At 49.2% G+C, this 19,709-nt stretch overlaps 1 protein-coding gene across 9 annotated transcripts in view; it reads right to left on the bottom strand.

Annotated features, from left to right (window-relative positions):
- The window catches only part of HUWE1 (HECT, UBA and WWE domain containing E3 ubiquitin protein ligase 1), a 907,188-nt gene that overhangs the window by 426,097 nt on the left and 461,382 nt on the right, over positions 1-19,709 (bottom strand). For all 9 annotated transcript variants that reach the window (XM_029607938.1, XM_029607967.1, XM_029607972.1 and 6 more), the window contains 7 exons: positions 14,089-14,241; positions 13,865-13,992; positions 13,477-13,558; positions 13,088-13,264; positions 7,128-7,287; positions 1,405-1,760; positions 572-767 (listed from right to left, as the gene is read on the bottom strand). In XM_029607938.1, coding sequence (XP_029463798.1) covers positions 572-767; positions 1,405-1,760; positions 7,128-7,287; positions 13,088-13,264; positions 13,477-13,558; positions 13,865-13,992; positions 14,089-14,241 — 1,252 coding nt within the window. The remainder of the gene's footprint in view (positions 1-571; positions 768-1,404; positions 1,761-7,127; positions 7,288-13,087; positions 13,265-13,476; positions 13,559-13,864; positions 13,993-14,088; positions 14,242-19,709) is intronic.

The raw sequence follows: 19,709 nt of genomic DNA, 5'->3' as shown, positions 1-19,709 counted from the left end.
GCACAAAACACAGACTTCATGCGGGTCCATTATGGACATGGTCCTCTGACACTTGGGGTATTTCCTAAACCCGGTCGCCATGTTACAATTTGGTGGGCGCGTGGTCGGTGACCGTTGGGCACAGAAGCGGTAAGCTGGCAGGAACAGACTAAGTACCAGAAAGCACACTTACCGAGTGTCAGAGGGAACGCAGCGCGATGGGGGATCCCGCTAAGGGATTTTGAGAAGATAAACTTCAAATAGTTCCATGAGGAAAGTTGTGAGAAATTTCTCACACAGCTCCTAAACCGTGAGGCAACTGCTGCGAGGAAAAAAAAAAAAGAGACTAAAGAGGGACCTCTGGTTGCTGCAGGGTTAGTAGCATGTGGGCATGCTCAGTGTGCCAGTCAAAGTTCTAGCAACTTTGACAAAAGTATTCCATGACAGGGCTCCCCCTGATGATGTCACCCATATGTGAGGACTACCATCCTGCTTGTCCTGGGAGAAAGACTAAAGCATTTCACTCTGTACCCCTTGATGGGAAGTTCTATTATCCAACACCACTGAAAACCCCAAGACATGTGCCCCTTACCTGTGCCTGATCCACGAGGGGCAGGCAAAGCAATGCGGATGCAGCTGTTGGCCACTTCAGTGAAGATATCTGGGTTGCGACATGCAGCGGGACCCAGGACCCGAAGGATGTAGTTAATCTCCCGCGAGCCCAGGCTGCCAGACACCACACCAGAGGTGGTACTTCCTGCTCCACTGGTAGCAGCAGAACGTACAACCTGATAAAAATTTAATTTAATAAAGTGTAAAGTTACAATGTTAAATAAGAACTATTTACAATGTTAAACGACTATATTGATGTTATAATGTAAAACAGGAAGCTCCTTCTTGAATACAGTTACAATGTAAACCAATGGGATATTCCAAATTGAACACCGGTATATAAAAACAAATAAATAAATGAGAAATTTCTGTGTATGAGAAATCTTCATAGGACAGACAGGACTGTACACACAACCACTTCCATTTATTCAGCAGAAACTCATTGTATAGTAATAGTGATCCAAAAAAACATGGTGTGTGATAACATACTAGAACCCCACCCACAAAGAGTCTCCGGGTCAAACCTTTTCCACCCCCACTCACCAATGTCAACTGCACAAGAAATAGTATCATTTCAAAAGGATTATCTGAAACCAGAACTGAAACACCCTTAAACTATACTACTCAGAGGCGGGGGGTTCCCCAATATCTTTCATAGTGTAGGAGGAAGAGAATGGAGTTCCTTCCACAATGTGCTGAAAGGTGCAATGTAGTTGGAGAGATCTAAGATGGAGGTGTCCTCCCCCATACATTCTTCAGTGTGTTGCAAGGCAGGGAGGATTTGGGGGCAAAAGGTGTGTTTTTTCCCCATACCTTTTCCATGGTGTGCTGCAAGGTGCAGGGGTCTTCAATGATGTGCCGGAAAAGCAGAGTGACTAGGGGTGTGAAGCCGTTGAAACCAGAGCTTTGGGTCAGGCTCAGGATCATGCGTGTGCTCTTCAGCTCGGCGAACATCATAGCATATTTGTGGTCACGGGTCAGGCGCAGGCAGAGGCGCAGAGTGGCATGCAGTGTATCAGGATCAACAGGAACCCCCAGCATGCTAACACAGGAGCGTATCAGCACTGTCACCATCTCCTCCGTCAGCCCCTGAATCACTGGCTCTGTCACTTTGGTCTCCTCACCAGCCACCTCTTTTTCCCCATTCCCGTCTGCAGCCAAGCTGGTATCTGGGCAAAACAAGAGAAGGTGGCTCAAGTAGAGTGCTTATATAGGCAGTAAATTGAGGCACAGATATTATACAGTAATAATTTCATGGATGTGAGATTGAGATCCACTGACACTAGCTGTAACTTCAAAAGTATCTATGGGTTGCAAAAGGCAACAAAAAATCATAATATGCACCAGGCCATGATTAATATATTTTTGCATCTTGGGGCAGAGCTTGAATAATTCTCTTCCCTCCCACCAAGTCTCTACTACACTGTTCTAATCTCATCTGTCCAAAACAACGTAAAAAAAGAGGGAAGAGTGCTATTATTGCTGGGGCCAGTGTAGCATAGGGGTCCCCAAACATTTTTTTTTTTTTTTAAAGGGCTGCATATGATTCAAATCACTGAGAGGCCAGGGGTGAGTGTGTTCCCTCAGAGTTTTCATGGAGTGGGGTGAAAGATCTTCCTTTGAATCTGTTCTTTTCTGTATTTTGAAATGCTGCCAAAGATGGGAGGAGGGGAGGGAGGGAGCAGGGCTTCCAGAGGTAAGGAAAATTAGTTTCTTACCTGATAATTTTCGTTCCTGTAGTACCAAGGATCAGTCCAGACTGCTGGGTTATGCCTCCCCTCCAGCAGATGGAGTCGGAGAAAAGCTGAAAGCACCCCCTAGATATACTGGTGTGCCACCTGCGATCCCTCAGTATAATCAATATCAAAGCAGAATGAAACATACATCACAACCTGAGGTTTTTTGGTTTTGTTTTTTTTTGTAAGAACCAATGACTAGAGCAATAAACATATGTTAAAACCACTCTGCAAACGAATAACATGATGAAAGCATCTGTGAAGAGAAAACAACAGAAACATGACATGAAGACGAGCGGACTCTCCTGTAACAGACATTCCTGGGCGGGCGTCTCGACTGATCCTTGGTACTACAGGAACGAAAATTATCAGGTAAGAAACTAATTTTCCTTTCCCTGTACGTACCAGGATCAGTCCAGACTGCTGGGATGTACCCGAGCCGCCTTAAATGGGGTGGGACCCAGAGAGTCCCGCTCAAAGCACACTGCTGCCAAAGGACTCTACAGCCGGATCTCAAACATCCAACCTATAATGCCTAGCAAACGTGTGCAATGACTTCCAAGTAGCCACTCTGCAAATTTCCTAAGGTGAAACACATTGGCTTTCAGCCCATGATGCCGCCTGAGAGCGGAGAGAGTGAGCCTTAAGCCTGTCAGGGACAGAACATCTGTGACATATGTACGTGGAAGCAATTGCATCCTTCAACCAGCGAGCGATGGTAGTCTTAGACACCATATGTCCTTTCTTCGAACCATTCCACAAGGCAAAGAGATAATCCGACCGTCGGAACTCATTAGTGACTTCCAAATACCGCAAAAGGGTCCGGACATCCAATCGCTGCAAGTCTCGACCGTGAGCAGAATGGGTATCCTCCTCCGAGAAGGATGGAAGGTCTATTGACTGATTGACGTGGAAAGCCGAAACCACCTTAGGCAAGGAGGAGGGTACCGTCCTCAGGGACACTCCTGAGTCTGTAATACGCAAAAATGGTTCCTGGCACGATAGCACCTGTACTTCGGAGACACGACGCACCGAACAAATAGCCACAAGAAAAACTGTTTTGAGAGTTAGATCCTTCAAGGTGGCGTGCTTGATGGGCTCAAACGGCGAGGTGCATAGATCACGAAGAACCAAATTTAAGCTCCAGGACGGACAAAGTGCTCGCACCGGAGGACGCAAATGCTTGACACCGCGTAGAAAACTAACCATATTCGGGTGACCTGCAATGGAAGAACCTTCAATCTTACCCCGCAGACAGCCCAAGGCCGCCACCTGTACTCGAAGAGAATTACAGGCCAGGCCCTTCTTCAATCCCTCTTGTAAAAAGGCTAGAATATGTACTACAGAGGCCTGTCGTGGAGTCACATTCAACCCACTGCACCAAGAGTCAAAAACCTTCCAGACCCTAACATAGGTAATGGAAGTGGAGGTCTTGCGGGCTCTAAAAAGCGTGGAAATTACAGCCTCCAGGTAACCTTTCTTTCTCAACTGTCGCCTCTCATAAGCCAAGCCGCTAGACAAAAGCGATCTGCTTGATCGAAAAATACGGGACCTTGTCGAAGAAGATTTGGGATGTGCCCCAGACGCAAGGGACTGTCCACTGCCAGGTTGACGAGATCCGCGAACCACTGTCTTCTCGGCCATTCTGGAGCCACGAGAACACTAGCCCCCGGTGGGACTCTATGCATCTTAGAACTTTCCCCACCAAGGGTCACGGGGGAAACACAAAGAAGAATGTCTGGAGGCCACGGAAGTACCAGAGCATCCACCCCTTCAAAGCCGTGCTCTCTCCTGCGACTGAAAAATTGAGCCGCCTTGGCGTTGAACCGAGTCACCATCAGATCTAAGCGTGGAGTCCCCCAGCGATGAGTTATGAGCCACATCACCACAGATGACAGCTCCCACTCTCCTGGATCCAGATTCTGCCGGCTGAGAAAATCCGCCTGAACGTTGTCCACGCCCACGATGTTGGAAGCCGCGAGATGGCTGAGGTGACGCTCCGCCCAGACCATCAATAAGTCTGCCTCGGAGGCCACCGGGCAACTTCGTGTCCCTCCTTGCCGATTTATGTAGGCTACGGTCGTCGCGTTGTCGGACAGGACCCGCACTGCTTGATGTTGAACCAAAGGGAGAAAATGACGGAGGGCCAAGTGAACTGCTCTGGTTTCTCGTCGACTGATTGACCATTTGGCCTGACGAGGCGACCATCGACCCTGTGTCGACCTGGATTGACAGACTGCTTCCCAGCCTGTCAGACTGGCATCTGTCGTAACGATGATCCAAGACGGAGGTTCCAAGTCCGCCCCTTGGCGAAGATGTTCCGGCTGCAACCACCAACTGAGACTGGACCTGGCTGGATCCAGGAGCGGTAATTGTAGTTGATAGACCTCCGACTTGGGATCCCAGCGGGAAAGCAATGCCCTCTGTAAGGGACGCATATGAGCAAAAGCCCAAGGGACCAATTCCAGCGTAGAAGCCATATGTCCAAGAACCTGTAAATAATCCCATGCCGTGGGCAAAGGGAGAGCCAAGAGGTGCCGGACCTGAGTCATTAAATTGTCCATTCGCTGGCGGGGCAGGAACACCTTGCCCTCCTAAGTGTCGAAACGGGCTCCCAGAAACTCCAATTCCTGGGACGGAGCAAGATGACTCTTGTCGAAGTTAACTATCCAGCCCAACGATTTCAGTCTGTCCAACACAGACTGCATTGCCATCCTGCAAAGAGCCTCTGACTTCGCATGAATCAGCCAATCGTCCAGATAAGGATGAACTAAAATCCCCTGGCGCCGCAGAAAGGCTGCAACCACCAACACCTTGGTGAATACCCTGGAGGCCGTCACCAACCCAAAAGGAAGGGCACAGAACTGGTAATGCTCCCCTAGAACCAAGAATCGGAGGAACCTTTGATGGTGCGCTTGGATTCCTATGTGCAGATAGGCTTCCGTTAGATCCAAAGAGGCCAAAAATTCTCCCTTGTGGACAGCCGCAATGACCGATCTCAACGTCTCCATCCGAAAACATGGAACGCGCAGGGCCCGGTTGACCTGCTTCAGGTCGAGAATCGGGCAAAACGTGCCGTCCTTTTTGGAAACCACAAAGTAGATCGAATAACGACTGGTTCGGCACTCGCCGTGCAGGCAGATGCCTGCAGCATTGCGATGGTGGGCCCGAACAGAAAAGCGCACAAAATCAGCTCAGAACTAGGGTCTGTGTCGGGCCGGGTGAAAGAACTCCACCCCCTCCGGAGCCCCAGGCCCGATTCGGGCAGGCTGGGGCTATATAAGGGCGTTATCAAATTGCTAGAGAAAGTTCCCTTTAGTCTCAAAATCCTCCGGAAAAGGTTTTTTTGTTTTTTTACAAACCAACTAAAACATGCAGTACGCCCTTTGACAAATGTGGCTGACTGAGAAATCCATGTAGCATAATATACAAAGAGCCCCCTTCAGAGAAATTACATCCCTGGGACAGAGTCAGGGGGAGAGTGACCGGCCCACCGGTAAATACTCCCCTGGCCACCGAGGTTATGGGAAGCTCCGGGTACCTGGCATTAGGGCATGCCCTGCCAAGCCTGCCCCTATCTACTCATCCAGTGCGACCAACAAAAACTGAATCAAAATAATAAGAAGTCAAGAAATCCCTTTTTTTTTTTTAAACTAAAGTAAATTGGTCTAGTCAAAGGTCCCACCAGAATAGTCAAACCTGTAACCAAAGAGAAATCTGAACAGGATCAGGACCGCAGGTTATGCCTCTCAATCTGCTGGAGTCAGAGAAATACTGAGGGATCGCAGGTGGCACACCAGTATATCTAGGGGGTGCTTTCAGCTTTTCTATGACTCCATCTGCTGGAGGGGAGGCATAACCCAGCAGTCTGGACTGATCCTGGTACGTACAGGGAATGGCAGATAGGACATAGGCAATCCTGCCATACCTCTCCACTTCTTCAGCACCTGCCCCCATGGGGTTAGGAGGGAGTGGTGGTGGTGAATAAGGTGATGCATTTTTGACACTTTCCCACTCATGCCCTTCCTATACACTTACTCTTTCCTTTCCTCTCTTCTGCACCATCTCCTCTCTTCCCTCACTCCTTTTCCATCTTCACATCCCTTCTCCTCCTTTCCTGTTATCTCCCTTTCACATGCAAGCCCCTCATCTTGTGTGGGACTTCTCTTCTACTGGTAGAGGATGGGGACCCTTCAGCACTGCAGGATTCTCCTGCCGCCATGCAAGACTTTCGCTTTAGTTAGCAGGGGTGGGAATCCTTCCAACACTAAAGGCTTCTCCTGCCGTCACAAATGGTTAAAATATGTAAACATTGTTCCACTAGCAGAGTTTGCTGCAGGCACAGAAGTGTTTGGCAGGCCAGAAAATTTTGCTCTGAAGGCCAAATGCAGTCTGTGGGCCATAGTTAGGGGACCCCTGCTCTAGTAGGCATTGGCAATCCTGCATTAAGTTTATGTTATGACGAGGAGAGACTGCAGCCATGATAGAGCCTGTGCGTATGAATCAGCTCATGGGCCCCGTGTCAATTCCATCACTACATTTCAGAAAATGACACTCCCAAAAAGATAGTGAGGCAGCTGTCCCTTCCCCCAATTAATAAAGCCTTAGGATAGAAGTATATTCAGCTTATATATCAGGTAATATTCACTCAGCTCCAAACCATCTTTCAATCTTGCAGTTTTTTCACAAAAGCCTGAAGGGAATCATCAGGGCTTTAACATAAAAGCAGATGTATACAGGGATACTGTGAAGCTCCCACCCACCCAGGGTGAACACATATACACAGAAATACTGCAGTACCATTCCCCTTCTCTTCTTTGATCTTTGTTTCTGCTTCTTTTCCTTCTTCCAGGGTCCTGTCCAGCTCCTGCCCATTCCCATTTTTGGAGTTCTTACTAAGCCTAGGTACACGCAGCAATGTCAACATCACCGGGCGTCTGTTTCCAGTTTCCTCATTCACCTGCAGGATCAATGGAGAGACAAGAAACAGCAGGATCAGAGAGCAAGCCTGAGAAATTCACAGCAGAGAAGACGAGTGCCATGATGGACAAGCTAAAATGGGATCTGGCCCTACACCCTTCATAATAAGTAGGAATTTGGCTTCCTCAGTCAACTTGTTATATTAGTACTCCACACTAGTCTTGTCAGTAGGGTGTTGATCTATCTTTTCTGGAATATGAATATACAAGGAAGTAACAACCCATGACCTACTTCCAGCTTTTCTGCTCTTGTCAAAAACATCCATAGAGTCAATTAAACAGAGGTGCTTACTTGCAACTGGTGCTCTCTGTGGACAGCAGGTAGAGCAAGTTGCCATCCATGGCCAAGTGAAAGTGTCCTCACCCTGTATACAACACTCAACACCATAAACTGGGAGACAAATGTTTTCAGTTTCTTTTTAATGTAAAAGAAAACACTTATTTATAACCTATAACAGATAAGTTGAATTGTAATGTTGATTTTGTAATTTGTTCTTGTCATTTAATGTTGCTATATGTAATGTTGATTCATGTAATGTTGATTGTATTGTTGATCTATGTAATGTTTGATTTGTGTTATGTTGATTTATGTAATCTTGTCATTTAATCTTCAGTTGAACCTTGCTATTTTATCTCAGTTTTTAGATTTGTATTTTCATGCCTTTTCCTTGGTTATTGTTATCCTGTTTCCCCCCTATCCCCTGTTACATTGTACTTTCCACTCCTTTTGTTAAAATGTAAAGCCTTTAAATAAATAAATAAATAAATAAATAAATAAATAAATAAGTGTGACCCCCTGGTCCCAAAAATGTGATTCTTCAATTTGTATGGATGTAATCCTTAAACTTTACCAGAAATGGCTCTTAACCTCTACCCAACTGATTAGTAATCTCTATCTTGTTAGGGGGTTGAAAAGAAAGTGTGCCTTTAAGCTCTGGTGTCATGTCTTTTGCTTCTACCAAATTATAAATTTTGATTCTATTAAACTAATTAGGTTCTAGATCTGATTAACAGCAAACTCCTTCCTCTACCATACATAGTTATGCAACACTAAACCCTGCCAAATATATCACCTTCCTAACCCATAACCAGATAGCAGAACTTAAAAAAAAAAAGTGTGCTACAAAGGATGCCTTATAGGAAAAACAAATGAAGCAAAAACACTGTGGTAACCTGCATGGAGCAGCACTTCTACCCAAATCCTCACTGAAAAGATTATATTGTGCTTCAAAAAGAAAAAAAAAAGGCACAGGGTTAACTTGCAAAGAGCTGCAGTTTCAACCCAAAAAACCTTGCTGGGCAGACTGGATGGGCCATTTCGGACCTTTTCATTTATTATGTTACCATAACAGCACTAACAACCAGGTATCACACAGAAACCACCTTATTATAGGGCCTGTGGCTCCTGTTAGCTAAGGCACTTTGCATAATTGCCTCCTTTCCCCTCACATTTTTAACATTTCACAGCTTAGCCTCTTACTAGATTTCTCCATTTGCCACAAGTCCAATATGTTTTTTGTTAAGTTAACCCCTAAGTTTGATGTAAACCGGCCTGATATGAAGCTTGTCATGAAGTTCGGTATAGAAAAATGTTAAATAAATTAATAAATTAATAAATTAATAAATAAATGTTTTGTCAGCTCTATGTATCTCCTTCACATTTGGTTAGTTTTCTAAACCAATTTTTATCTTTTTTTGAATGAGATTAGCACTTACCACGCCTCTCATGACATTGCCAAATTTAATTACATTTCCAGTGCATGCTGTCTGTATATAGACATTCTCCCGCCAACTCTTTTCCCCCTCCCAGCCATCTTTCTGCAAATTCCAAACACAGGAACTTTTGAGATAGGTTTACCCTGAGATTCAGTGTGGAATAGGGGAGGGTGCATGCATCAACTCTTCCAATCCACCCACATATTCCCTTTAAATTCCTTCCTTCCATGGATGATCCCAACACTCTTCCCTATATCCTCATTCCCTAGGAATAGGTACTCAGAGATTGTACATGGAATCTCACTCAGCAGAGTACAGCCCTCTGCTTCCTGCTTCAGCCCTTCCTCTAACAGGCAGCTTGCAGGGTATGAGATGAGCTGGGTGAGGCAGAAGCTGGAGCAGAAAAAGCAGAGAAGAGAGTCCCATCTGCTTCATATTCCAGCATTTCCCCTCATATCTTGCAAGGAACATGAGGGGGAGGGGAAGAATTTGGAAGAGACTGAGAATAGCAGCTACTCTGCTCCTTAATCCAGCCTCTCTTTTCCTGTTTTTCCCCCATTGCACTACAGAAGCAGTACTCACAGCACCCTTCTGGCACTGGGACTAATGGCCCAGGCCATACTGACCATAGGTTAGCTATGGCTTCAAGAGTGCAATTAACAGTCAATACAAGTCTGTGACATCACCACATGGCAACTGAAATAGCTGGTAATCAGCTAATGGCTGGAATAGACAAGTAAGTTTTGCATATGCACAGTAACCCTGTACCCCAGCAGACCTAGGCTAAGCCTATACCAGCTTATAAAAAGGATGGTGAAATGTAGTTTTAGCAGTTCATTTCTTTTCTTTGAATCCTGCCACACCAGTCCAGATGCATGTGTTTATACCATCCTGCCAGCATATGGAGATAGAGAACTAAACTTTCAGTCACATCACTGGTATAAGAAGTGTAACAACGAGTTGCTCGTATGGATGTGCAGGGGAAAAAATGTGCTCTCATTTTTTTGGATTGTTTTCAGGATGTTTTTTCCCCCCATGAATTTCGGTTAGTGGATGCTTGAATCGTTTCATTCATGTGAAAAAAACACACAAAGTCAATCAAGAAAAAAAAGAAAAAAAAAAGGCCAAAAAATGAAAACAAGCCCTCTCTCCCATCCTCCCAGAAAAATGCTGGGGCCAGGATCTCCCCTTGCCCCCACTTACCTAGTCTGGTGGGGATCTGCCGGCTCGGACTAGGCCAAAGACTCAGACATGAGTAGGCCAAGGCACATTGCCACAGCCTTGGTGTATGCAAGGCATAGGCTTTGGCCTGAGCCTCGGCTGGAGCCCGGACAAAGGTCCAAAGCCACAGCCCAGCCTGGACACTGGGTCCCGATGCCGGAAACTTGGCCAGACCCAGGCCTGATGCCAGGGCTTTGGAAAGACACTGCAACCAACTTGGGGGTCAAGTCCGATGCCGGGGCCTTGGCCAGGAGGCCGGGTCCCGAAACCTGGGCCTCTGCCCAGGGTCAGGCCCAGGCCTGAAAGCTCCATGCATTCTCCTCTTTCTTCTTCCCGAAGCACAGTGATGGCATCTGCTAGGCCCTGCAGCCACCACCGTAACTGGGGCCGGACTCTGCTCGGGAGTGATAGACGGATGACGTAGTTCCGGGACCGTGGATTCCATCGTGTCAGAAGTGAGCGCTGTAGGGGGTCTCATGTGAGCCTGCACCCATGGCACTACTTCCAATGTGGATGCCATCAGACCGAGGACTTGTAGGTAATCCCAAGCTGTGGGGCAAAGTTCGCTCAGCAGGGTTTGTAACCGGTTCCTCAGTTTTGATCTCCTTGTGGGGGTCAGGCTGACCTTGTCCTCTTTGGTGTCGAATCAGACTCCTAGGTATTCTAGCGACTATGTGGGTTGCAAACAACTCTTGTTTGTATTGACCACCCATCCGAGGCTCTCCAGTAGAGATTTGACTCTGTTGGTTGCTTGGTGACTTTCCTCTGGCGATTTCACCCTGATCAGACAATCGTCTAGGTAAGGGTGTACGAGGATTCCTTCCTTCCTCAGTATTGCTGCCACCACCACTATGATCTTCGTGAACATCCGGGGTGCTGTGGCTAACCTGAAGGGTAGGGCCCAGAACTGGTAGTGACGGTCCAGGATGTTGAAGCGTAGGAAGCGCTGATGTTCCTGATGAATCGGGATGTGAAGGTAGGCCTCCGAAAGATCCAGGGATGTGAGGAACTCTCCCGGTTGTATCGCCCTTATTACGGAGCATAGGGTTTCCATGCGAAAGTGGGGAATCCCCAGGTGGCGGTTGACCGACTAAGTCTAGGATGGGCCTGAACGTCCCCTCTTTTCTTGGGGACGATAAAATAAATGGAATAATGCCCAGTATTTATTTCTTGTGGTGATTTAAGACTTGGTCAGAGTCGTTCATTTGAGAAAAAACAGGGCACTGGGGTTACGGCCTCGAGGGCCAGTAGTCTGGTCAGTGTAGTTTCCACTGCCACCCTCTTGGAGGGGTCAAGGCAGGGGGATTCCACGAACATGTCCGGGGGGGGGGGGGGGGGGGGGGGGGGGGGGGGGTTCGGAGGAAATCCAGGTAGTATCCCTCTCGAATGATGGTTAGGACCCACTTGTCCGAAGTTCTCTCGACCCATCTGTGGTAGAATAGGGCTAGTCTGCCCCCTATGGCTTCTTCCCTTGGATGGGTCGGCTGAATCTCATTGTGGGGTACGGCTGGGGCCTGGACCTGAGCTGGTTACCCTCTTGTAGTGCTTGTTCCGAAAGGACTGGTTCCTGCCCGTAGGGCGGGGCGCTTGGTAGTTGCTTCTGTATGGATTGAAGTGCTGTGAAGTTCTGCCCCTGGAAGATCGGGGGAAGTGAGAAGTATACCTGAACAGAAAACCAACATGGAGAAGGAAATCCCAGAAGCCTCTGCGTGTCTTTGGCCTGCCTGGGCTGAATGGACTCTGAGTGACTTACAGAATGTCTCTGGATTTATGTAGAAGCAGGCAAACTGGAACCAGACAGGTGATGCCTATTCGTAGGGTCACAAAGAAGAAACCACAGGGGAGCTTCAGGCACTATTCTCAGGAGTTTATAATCAACATTACTACAGACGTGTTGATTGTCTTGTCCAGTAAGAGTTTAACAGAACAAAGAGAGCCATGGGAAACTCCCTTTTTTGAGTAATTTTTTTTTTTTTTAAAGAGAGACTCTTAAACTGGAAAAATATAGAGAACTCTCACTAACTAGACTAAATTTAACCCAAAATAAAAGACTCTGACCAGACTGTAGGTTTTGCACCTCCACCATCTGCTAGAGACAGAGAAATACTGGCGACTGTAGGTGGCACTCTCCTATATAAGGCAGAGTTTTGTTTCTAAAACATCTGTCTATCTGCTGGGGCGGGGGGGCACAAAACCCAGCAGTCTAGACTGATCCAGGTAGGTACATGGAACTAAATTTTTCTTCTTTACCTGGACTAACTAGACCTCCGCTCACAGCATGAGATGCTTGCCTACCATCTGCTAGAGATCAAGATTACTGGCAGGCTGAGGTCAGCAAACCTGTTAGTCTGTCTCCATCTGCTGGTTAGAAGGCATAAACCCATGTTTCAGGACTGGTCTGGCTGGATGTAGAGGTGGAGGATATAATCCAGCTGTCCAGACTAGTTTCAACTTTGTGGGCTGGCAAAAGTATCTTTAGAGGGTGCCATAGGGAATAGTCCATGGTTCTATGTATAACAGACTAATAGTGAAATTGCACCAGGGGACAAAGGAGAGAAAGAAAAGGCTACCAGTCCTTTTTAGTAGTGAATTGGAAACACAGCAACTGTTTCTCAAAGCATGAACTTGCATACCACAGTTGTATGTGGCTGATGCATAGTAGTACAGAGCCCAAAGTAGAGGTAGTAGCTGTGATTTGCACTTCCTTCCCCACATCTCAAAAATGAAAATCTCAAAAGAAAAACGGTCCTGACTGCAAGGCATCACCATAGCACCTGTTCACTTATGCACTAAGAACTTCCGATTCAAGAGGTCCAGAACAACCCAAGCACCCAGGATCCATACCTGCACCATGGTGGTAAACTGAACTGTGTAGCGTCTGCGTCCAGCTGTGAAGCGCACACTGGGTTCCCCTCCCTTCCAAGCTGTATCAATAGTGCTGTTGTTGCTAGCACTGTAGCTGCACCAACGGCCAGAGCGATCATCAAACCAGCGCCAGTTGTTGGCATTGACATGAAGATACTACAGAAAGAACAGAGATGAAACAGTGCCTGGGTTGAGTCAGAAGCTATGCAGACCCACATACCCACCCCAGAGAGTCTTGGTATAATCTTGCAGCTTGTCTCATTTATTTCACTCTCTGGTCTTTTACAAGTACTTGGGCATGTCTGAAAACTACATATAAGCCAGGGATCAACATCCCCATCATACACGTGTTCCTTCTTATACTTTACCCTGTTCATCTGCGCTCGCCTCTTGGAAGAAATGGCTGTCTTCTCATAGAAATCAATCAACAGCAATACTGGTGTGATCCATCTGAGGAAGAGAAAGGAGCTACATGTTAATAGCAATAGCATGATCTGTGCCAGGGCACTTGTAGCTACAGATCAGTAAGAGTGATTCTGTTAATGCCACAGTCCAGACTGTGTGATAGCACTGCCACCTCAGATTAAAGACATTCTACAAGTCTATCCCACCAGCGCACTGGAGCAGCTTCTTGAAATGTTGGTCTCTGCTGCAGATGGCATCCAACCTACCTTCATGGCCAGAACTCAAAGGACAGAGAAAACAGGAAAGAGACTCATACAGACACAACTGCATGGCCCACAGGGGGGATCTTACTTGGGGGTCTGCACCTCCTTCTGCTCCTTTGCTGCTTGCAGGCAGGGCTGCACTACTTCTAACAGCTTGATGAGCACATTCAGAATCCCGCTTGTCTCCACCACTCGGGCGCATGGCAGCTTCAGCTCCTGAAGAGGGAGAGAACAATCAGCTACCACAATTAACTCTGGCTGATAGCACCAACCTAGTGCTGAGTAAGAGGGATGGGGGGGGGGGGGTCTCACCTCAAAAAGCAGCGTGAGAAGCAAGATACGGGTGGCTAAATTGGAGGCTTGAGGCAGAGTGGCCATTTGACTGATCCATTCAGATACAGTTTTTGTGTCACTGGTGGTGAGAGGGAGAGCGGCTTTAATCAGAATATCTGCTGCTTCCCAGACCTACAAGAGAAATAGCAGAGGGTGTGAGGGAGAACAGACATATCTTACATCCTCAGTTCCAGCTCAAGAAAAGGGTTTAACATGAAGATCCTTTTCCAATATCACAAATCTCACAGCAACCAGTTCTGTGCCAGTGTGTGCATGAATCCATTACACTTGCTAGAAGCCCCTTGGGATGGGCAAAGAGTACATGGAAAGGAAAATTAGTTTCTTACCTGATAATTTTCGTTCCTGTAGTACCAAGGATCAGTCCAGGACACCTGGGTTGTGACTCCGCACCAGTAGATGGAGACAGATTAAAACTTGTGGGCGGAGCCATATATAAGCCCCTGTGCCAGTCACAGCCCCTCAGTCATACGTAATGTCAAAGTAGAAAATCCAAAAGCCAACATAGCTAACTATAGAAATTCACTAAGAAAACCAAAAAACAACTACAACACCCCTACAGGAAAACAGACTCCCCAACCGGGAGAGCGAACAAAACAAGGGGTCAGCGTATTAAAAAACAACAATGAGCGGACTCTCCGTTACTATAGCGCAATACTGCGGGCGGGATCCTGGACTGATCCTTGGTACTACAGGAACGAAAATTATCAGGTAAGAAACTAATTTTCCTTTCCCTGTACGTACCAGGATCAGTCCAGGACACCTGGGATGTACCAGAGCTAAGTTACCGAGGGTGGGAAGCAGAGAGTCCCGCTCGGAGTACCCTCTCTCCAAATCCCCCAGCATCAGCAGCCTGAACATCCAACCGGTAATGTTTAATGAATGTATGCAACGATTTCCAGGTAGCCGCCCTACAAATCTCTTGAGGCGATACCTGAGAAAATTCCGCCCAAGACGCAGCATGAGACCTCGTTGAATGAGCACGAAGACCCACCGGCGGTGATTTACCGCACAAAATGTACGCGGAACCAATGGCCTCCTTGAGCCAACGGGCGATCGTCGTGCGGGACGCAGCAGAACCTTTCTTTGGACCCGATGTCAACACAAACAGATGATCCGTCAACCGAAAAGAATTTGTGACCTCTAGATAGCGAAGAAGAGACCTCCGCACATCTAGCTTTCTCAAGTCCCTTGATTTCGGGTCAGAAGACTCCCCTACCGCAAAAGAAGGAAGTTCAACTGATTGATTCAAATGAAAAGCCGATACGACCTTAGGCAGAAAAGATGGAACGGTCCGCAAGGAAACCCCCGAATCGGAAATGCGCAAGAAGGGCTCCCTACAGGACAAAGCCTGCAACTCGGAAAACTCGACGAGCGGACGCAATCGCTATCAGGAATACAGTCTTCAACGTGAGATCTTTGATCGTAGACCGCTTAAGAGGCTCAAACGGAGCTGAGCATAAGGCCGAAAGCACCCAGTTGAGGTTCCAAGATGGACAAGGGAACTGCAAAGGAGGACGGAGGTGTTTCGCTCCCCTAAGAAAACGGGAAATATCAGGGTGGAGAGCCAGGGAGACTCCCCTGACTTTACCACGCAAACAACCAAGCGCCGACACTTGGACCCGTAGGAACTGCATGCTAAACCTTTGGCCAGCCCAGCCTGGAGAAAAGCCAAAATATCAGGAATAGTAGCGGGAAGTGGGATCCAGACCCCGCTCTACGCACCACTCTTCAAAAACTACCCAGACTCTAACATAGGCCAGAGATGTAGACTGCTTCCTGGATCTCAGCAATGTGGCAACTACCGCATCCGAGTAACCTTTGCGCTTCAAACGATTCCTCTCAAAAGCCATGCCGCGAGACAGAAGTGATCCGCATCCTCTAAACAGACGGGGCCCTGACGAAGGAGCCCCGGAAACCCCTGTAGACGAAGGGGCGGCGCCACCGACAATTGGATCAGATCCGCAAACCACGGACGGCGCGGCCATTCCGGCGCCACCATGATCACGTTGGACGGGTGCAATTCTATGCGCCGCAGGATTTTGCCGATCATGGGCCACGGTGGGAACACATACAGTAGCACCTCCGCTGGCCAGGGAAGAGCTAACGCGTCGACCCCTTCTGCTCCTCTTTCTCGTCGACTGAAAAATCTCGGAGCTTTTGAGTTGTGCCACGTGGCCATCAGGTCCATGTGGGGCGTTCCCCAAGTCCTGCAAATGAGAAGAAACGCTTCTTCCGCCAGCTCCCACTCTCCCGGATCCAGGTGGTGCCGGCTGAGGAAGTCCGCCTGGACATTGTCGACTCCTGCTATGTGAGACGCAGCGAGATCGCTGAGATGCCGCTCTGCCCAGGCCATCAAGGAACGCGCTTCCTCCGCTACTTGAGGGCTTTTCGTCCCGCCCTGGCGATTGATGTAAGCCACGGTGGTAGCGTTGTCCGACAATACTCGGATCGCCTTTCCTCGTACGAGGGGTAGAAAAGCTTGCAATGCCAGACGGACCGCCCTGGACTCTAGGCGGTTGATAGACCACCAGGTCTAATCTTCTGACCACAGACCTTGAACCGATTTCCCTTGGCAGACTGCACCCCAACCGGAAAGACTGGCATCTGTGGTCACCACTGTCCAGTTGGGAAGGAGAAGAGATACTCCACAGGAGAGATGTTTGGAGTCCAGCCACCAGCTCAGGCTGGAGCGCGCCTGACTGTCGAGATGCAGTGGAAGATAAAATTCCTCTGAAATCGGTTTCCAGCGGGAAAGCAATGAAACTGCAGCGGCCGTAGGTGAGCGAATGCCCAAGGGACTAACGCCAGCGTGGAGGCCATAGATCCGAGAACTGTCAGGTAATCGCAGACTCGCGGACGGTGCTGAGACAAAAGCCGTCGCACCTGAGACTGTAATTTGCATATCCGTTCCTGAGAGAGAATCACTCTGCCCCGTTTTGTGTCGAAGACGGCTCCTAGATACTCCAAGGACTGAGTGGGTTCCAGATGACTCTTGTTGTAGTTGACCACCCAGCCCAGGGACTGCAAGAATTGAAGCACCTTGGCTACCGCCTGCCGACACAAGCTCTCTGACTTCGCCCGAATCAGCCAATCGTCGAGGTAAGGGTGAACCAGGAGGCCTTCCCGACGTAAGTGCGCCGCCACCACCACCATCACTTTCGTGAATGTCCGAGGCGCTGTCGCCAGGCCGAACGGAAGAGCCCGGAACTGGAAGTGTCTTCCCAGAATGCAAAACCGTAGGAACCGCTGGAACGCTGGTTGGATGCCCACATGAAGGTATGCTTCTGTGAGATCTAGTGACGCAAGGAATTCTCCTGGCCGCACTGACGCAATCACCGAACGAATGGTCTCCATCTTGAAGTGAGGGACCCGAAGGCATCTGTTGACTCCTTTGAGATCCAGAATGGGTCGGAAAGTGCCGTCTTTCTTGGGAACTATGAAGTAAATGGAATAACGGCCCTTGCCGTACTGATCGGCCGGAACCGGAGAGATGGCCCCCAAGCTTTCTAGTCTTCGAATGGTATCTAGCACCGCCGCTTTCTTCTTGGGATCTTTGCAGGGCGAGACCAGGAATTTGTCCACTGGGATGCGAGCAAATCTAACTCGTAACCGTGTCTTATCACATTGAGGACCCACTGATCCGACGTAATGCTGGCCCATTCCTCGAGGAACAAGGATAGACGCGCCCCCACGTTTGGGACAACGTGCTGAGGACGCAAGGAGGGATGGGCCGGCCGAACTTCATTGCGAAGGCTTGGACCCCGCACCCGACGGGGCTCCTCCTTGCCTGCCAAAACGTTTGCCTCGAAAGGACTGCTGCCAGTGAGTGTTCCGAGAAGAGGACGGTCTATAAGAGGACCCGGTGGATCTTTGTGGCCTGGACTTTCGGGATCCCCGGAAACGAGCTCTGCTGGAAAAAGAAGAGCGCGCCCGGGCCCTATCCTCTGGCAGCTTAAACGCTCGGTTCTCACCTAGAGAAACCATTAAGTCATCTAACTCCTTTCCGAACAGCAATTTCCTTTAAAGGGTAACGCCCCGAGGTGAGCCTTGGACGAACCATCCGCCGCCCAGTTTGCGTAGCCAAAGAAGACGGCGTGCCGACACCGCTGCTACCATGGACCTAGCTGAAGTGCGTAAAAGATCATGGAGCGCATCAGCCCCATATGCAATAGCCGCTTCCAACCTATCTGCTTGGGAAGCCTCCTCCGGAGAGAGATCCGCATTAGCCTGCAATACTTGGGCCCAGCGCAGACTAGCACGCATAGCAAAGTTCGTGCAAATGGCAGCTCGTACTCCTAGGGCGGAAACTCAAAAATCTTTTTGAGTTGAACCTCCAACTTTCGGTCCTGAATATCCCGGAGGGCAGTTGCTCCCGTGACCGGGATGGTAGACCTCTTCGTGACAGCGGAGACCGCCGCATCCACCTTCGGGAGTCTGAGGAGTTCCAACGCCTCCTCCGGTAAAGGGTAGAGCTTATCCATGGCTTTGCTGACTTTCAAACCCAGCTCCGGAGTATCCCATTCCTTGAAGAGGATATCCGTGGATGAGAAATGAAAAGGGAAGGCGACCGCTGGCCCTGTGAGGCCGAGCAAAACGGGATCCATGTTCGCCTCCTGGCGGACCACTACTGGGGGAGCCTCAATCCCCAGCTCCTGGAGAATGGCTGGGATGAGAGGTGACAGTTCCTCTCTGCGGAATAGCCGCACCACCTTGGGGTCATCCCCGTCTAAGGCCTGTGCACCTTTCCCTGCACTAGGCTGTGCCGTTGCATCCGGTGCTGCCCGTCCTGGCCCCCATCAGGGGCTCTTCGGAGGCCTCCGTATCCGTCCGGGGGAATCCTCGGAATCCGATTCCTGCGGCAGCCCCCGGGGAAGCCGCTTCCCTCGGGACGAACTCTGGGCGATCTCCGCACCCTTCCTGGCCTTCTTTTTCCGAGGCGGGGACTTGCGGATAGCAGTACGCGAGACATCTCCCCGTATGCGCTTTGCTGCGCTTATATCTGAGGACTTTGCGCAGTAACAGCGCAAAGTCCTCAGAAAATTCTCCGGAACCCGCTGAATCGCTACTCGAGTCCCCCGGGGACCGAATCCCCTCCGAGGGGACCTCCCTCGCTTTGTCACGCTGCGGGGAAAGCGCTGGAGGTAGATACGAAGCCCCCACTGTCTCTCTGGAAATTTCCCGGCCCGTGGCCAAAATGGCTGCCACTCCCGCGCTAAGCGGGAACAGCTCCTGAGGGGTGACAGAGGGGCCCCCACCTCGCGACCCGGGACCGAGCTCTCCGAGGTGCTGCTGAGGTGCCCTCATCACCCGGGACACAAGCCGAACAAAGGCTGTCCCGGGAGAGACGCGCGCGCGCCGAGCCGCAGGCCCTGCACTGCGAACCGCGAGGCATGCCGGCGAACGCGGGAAAACAGAGACGCGAACAGAAAAATTCCACCTCAGAAGAAAAAAAATTCAAAATAATCAAAACGGCGCAATTCGGGCGACCTCCCCCTTCAGGCGACGCCCCCCACCAACCGGAAACGGAACGGCAACGCCAAGGAACAGAGAGCCGCAAAAAAATAAAAGTAAAATTTTTT

The sequence above is a fragment of the Rhinatrema bivittatum genome, chromosome 1 (assembly GCF_901001135.1).
Source record: "Rhinatrema bivittatum chromosome 1, aRhiBiv1.1, whole genome shotgun sequence".
NCBI classification, from domain to species: domain Eukaryota; kingdom Metazoa; phylum Chordata; class Amphibia; order Gymnophiona; family Rhinatrematidae; genus Rhinatrema; species Rhinatrema bivittatum.
Note: the sequence above shows the minus strand (reverse complement) of the source record. Positions and strands in the feature narration are given on the sequence as shown.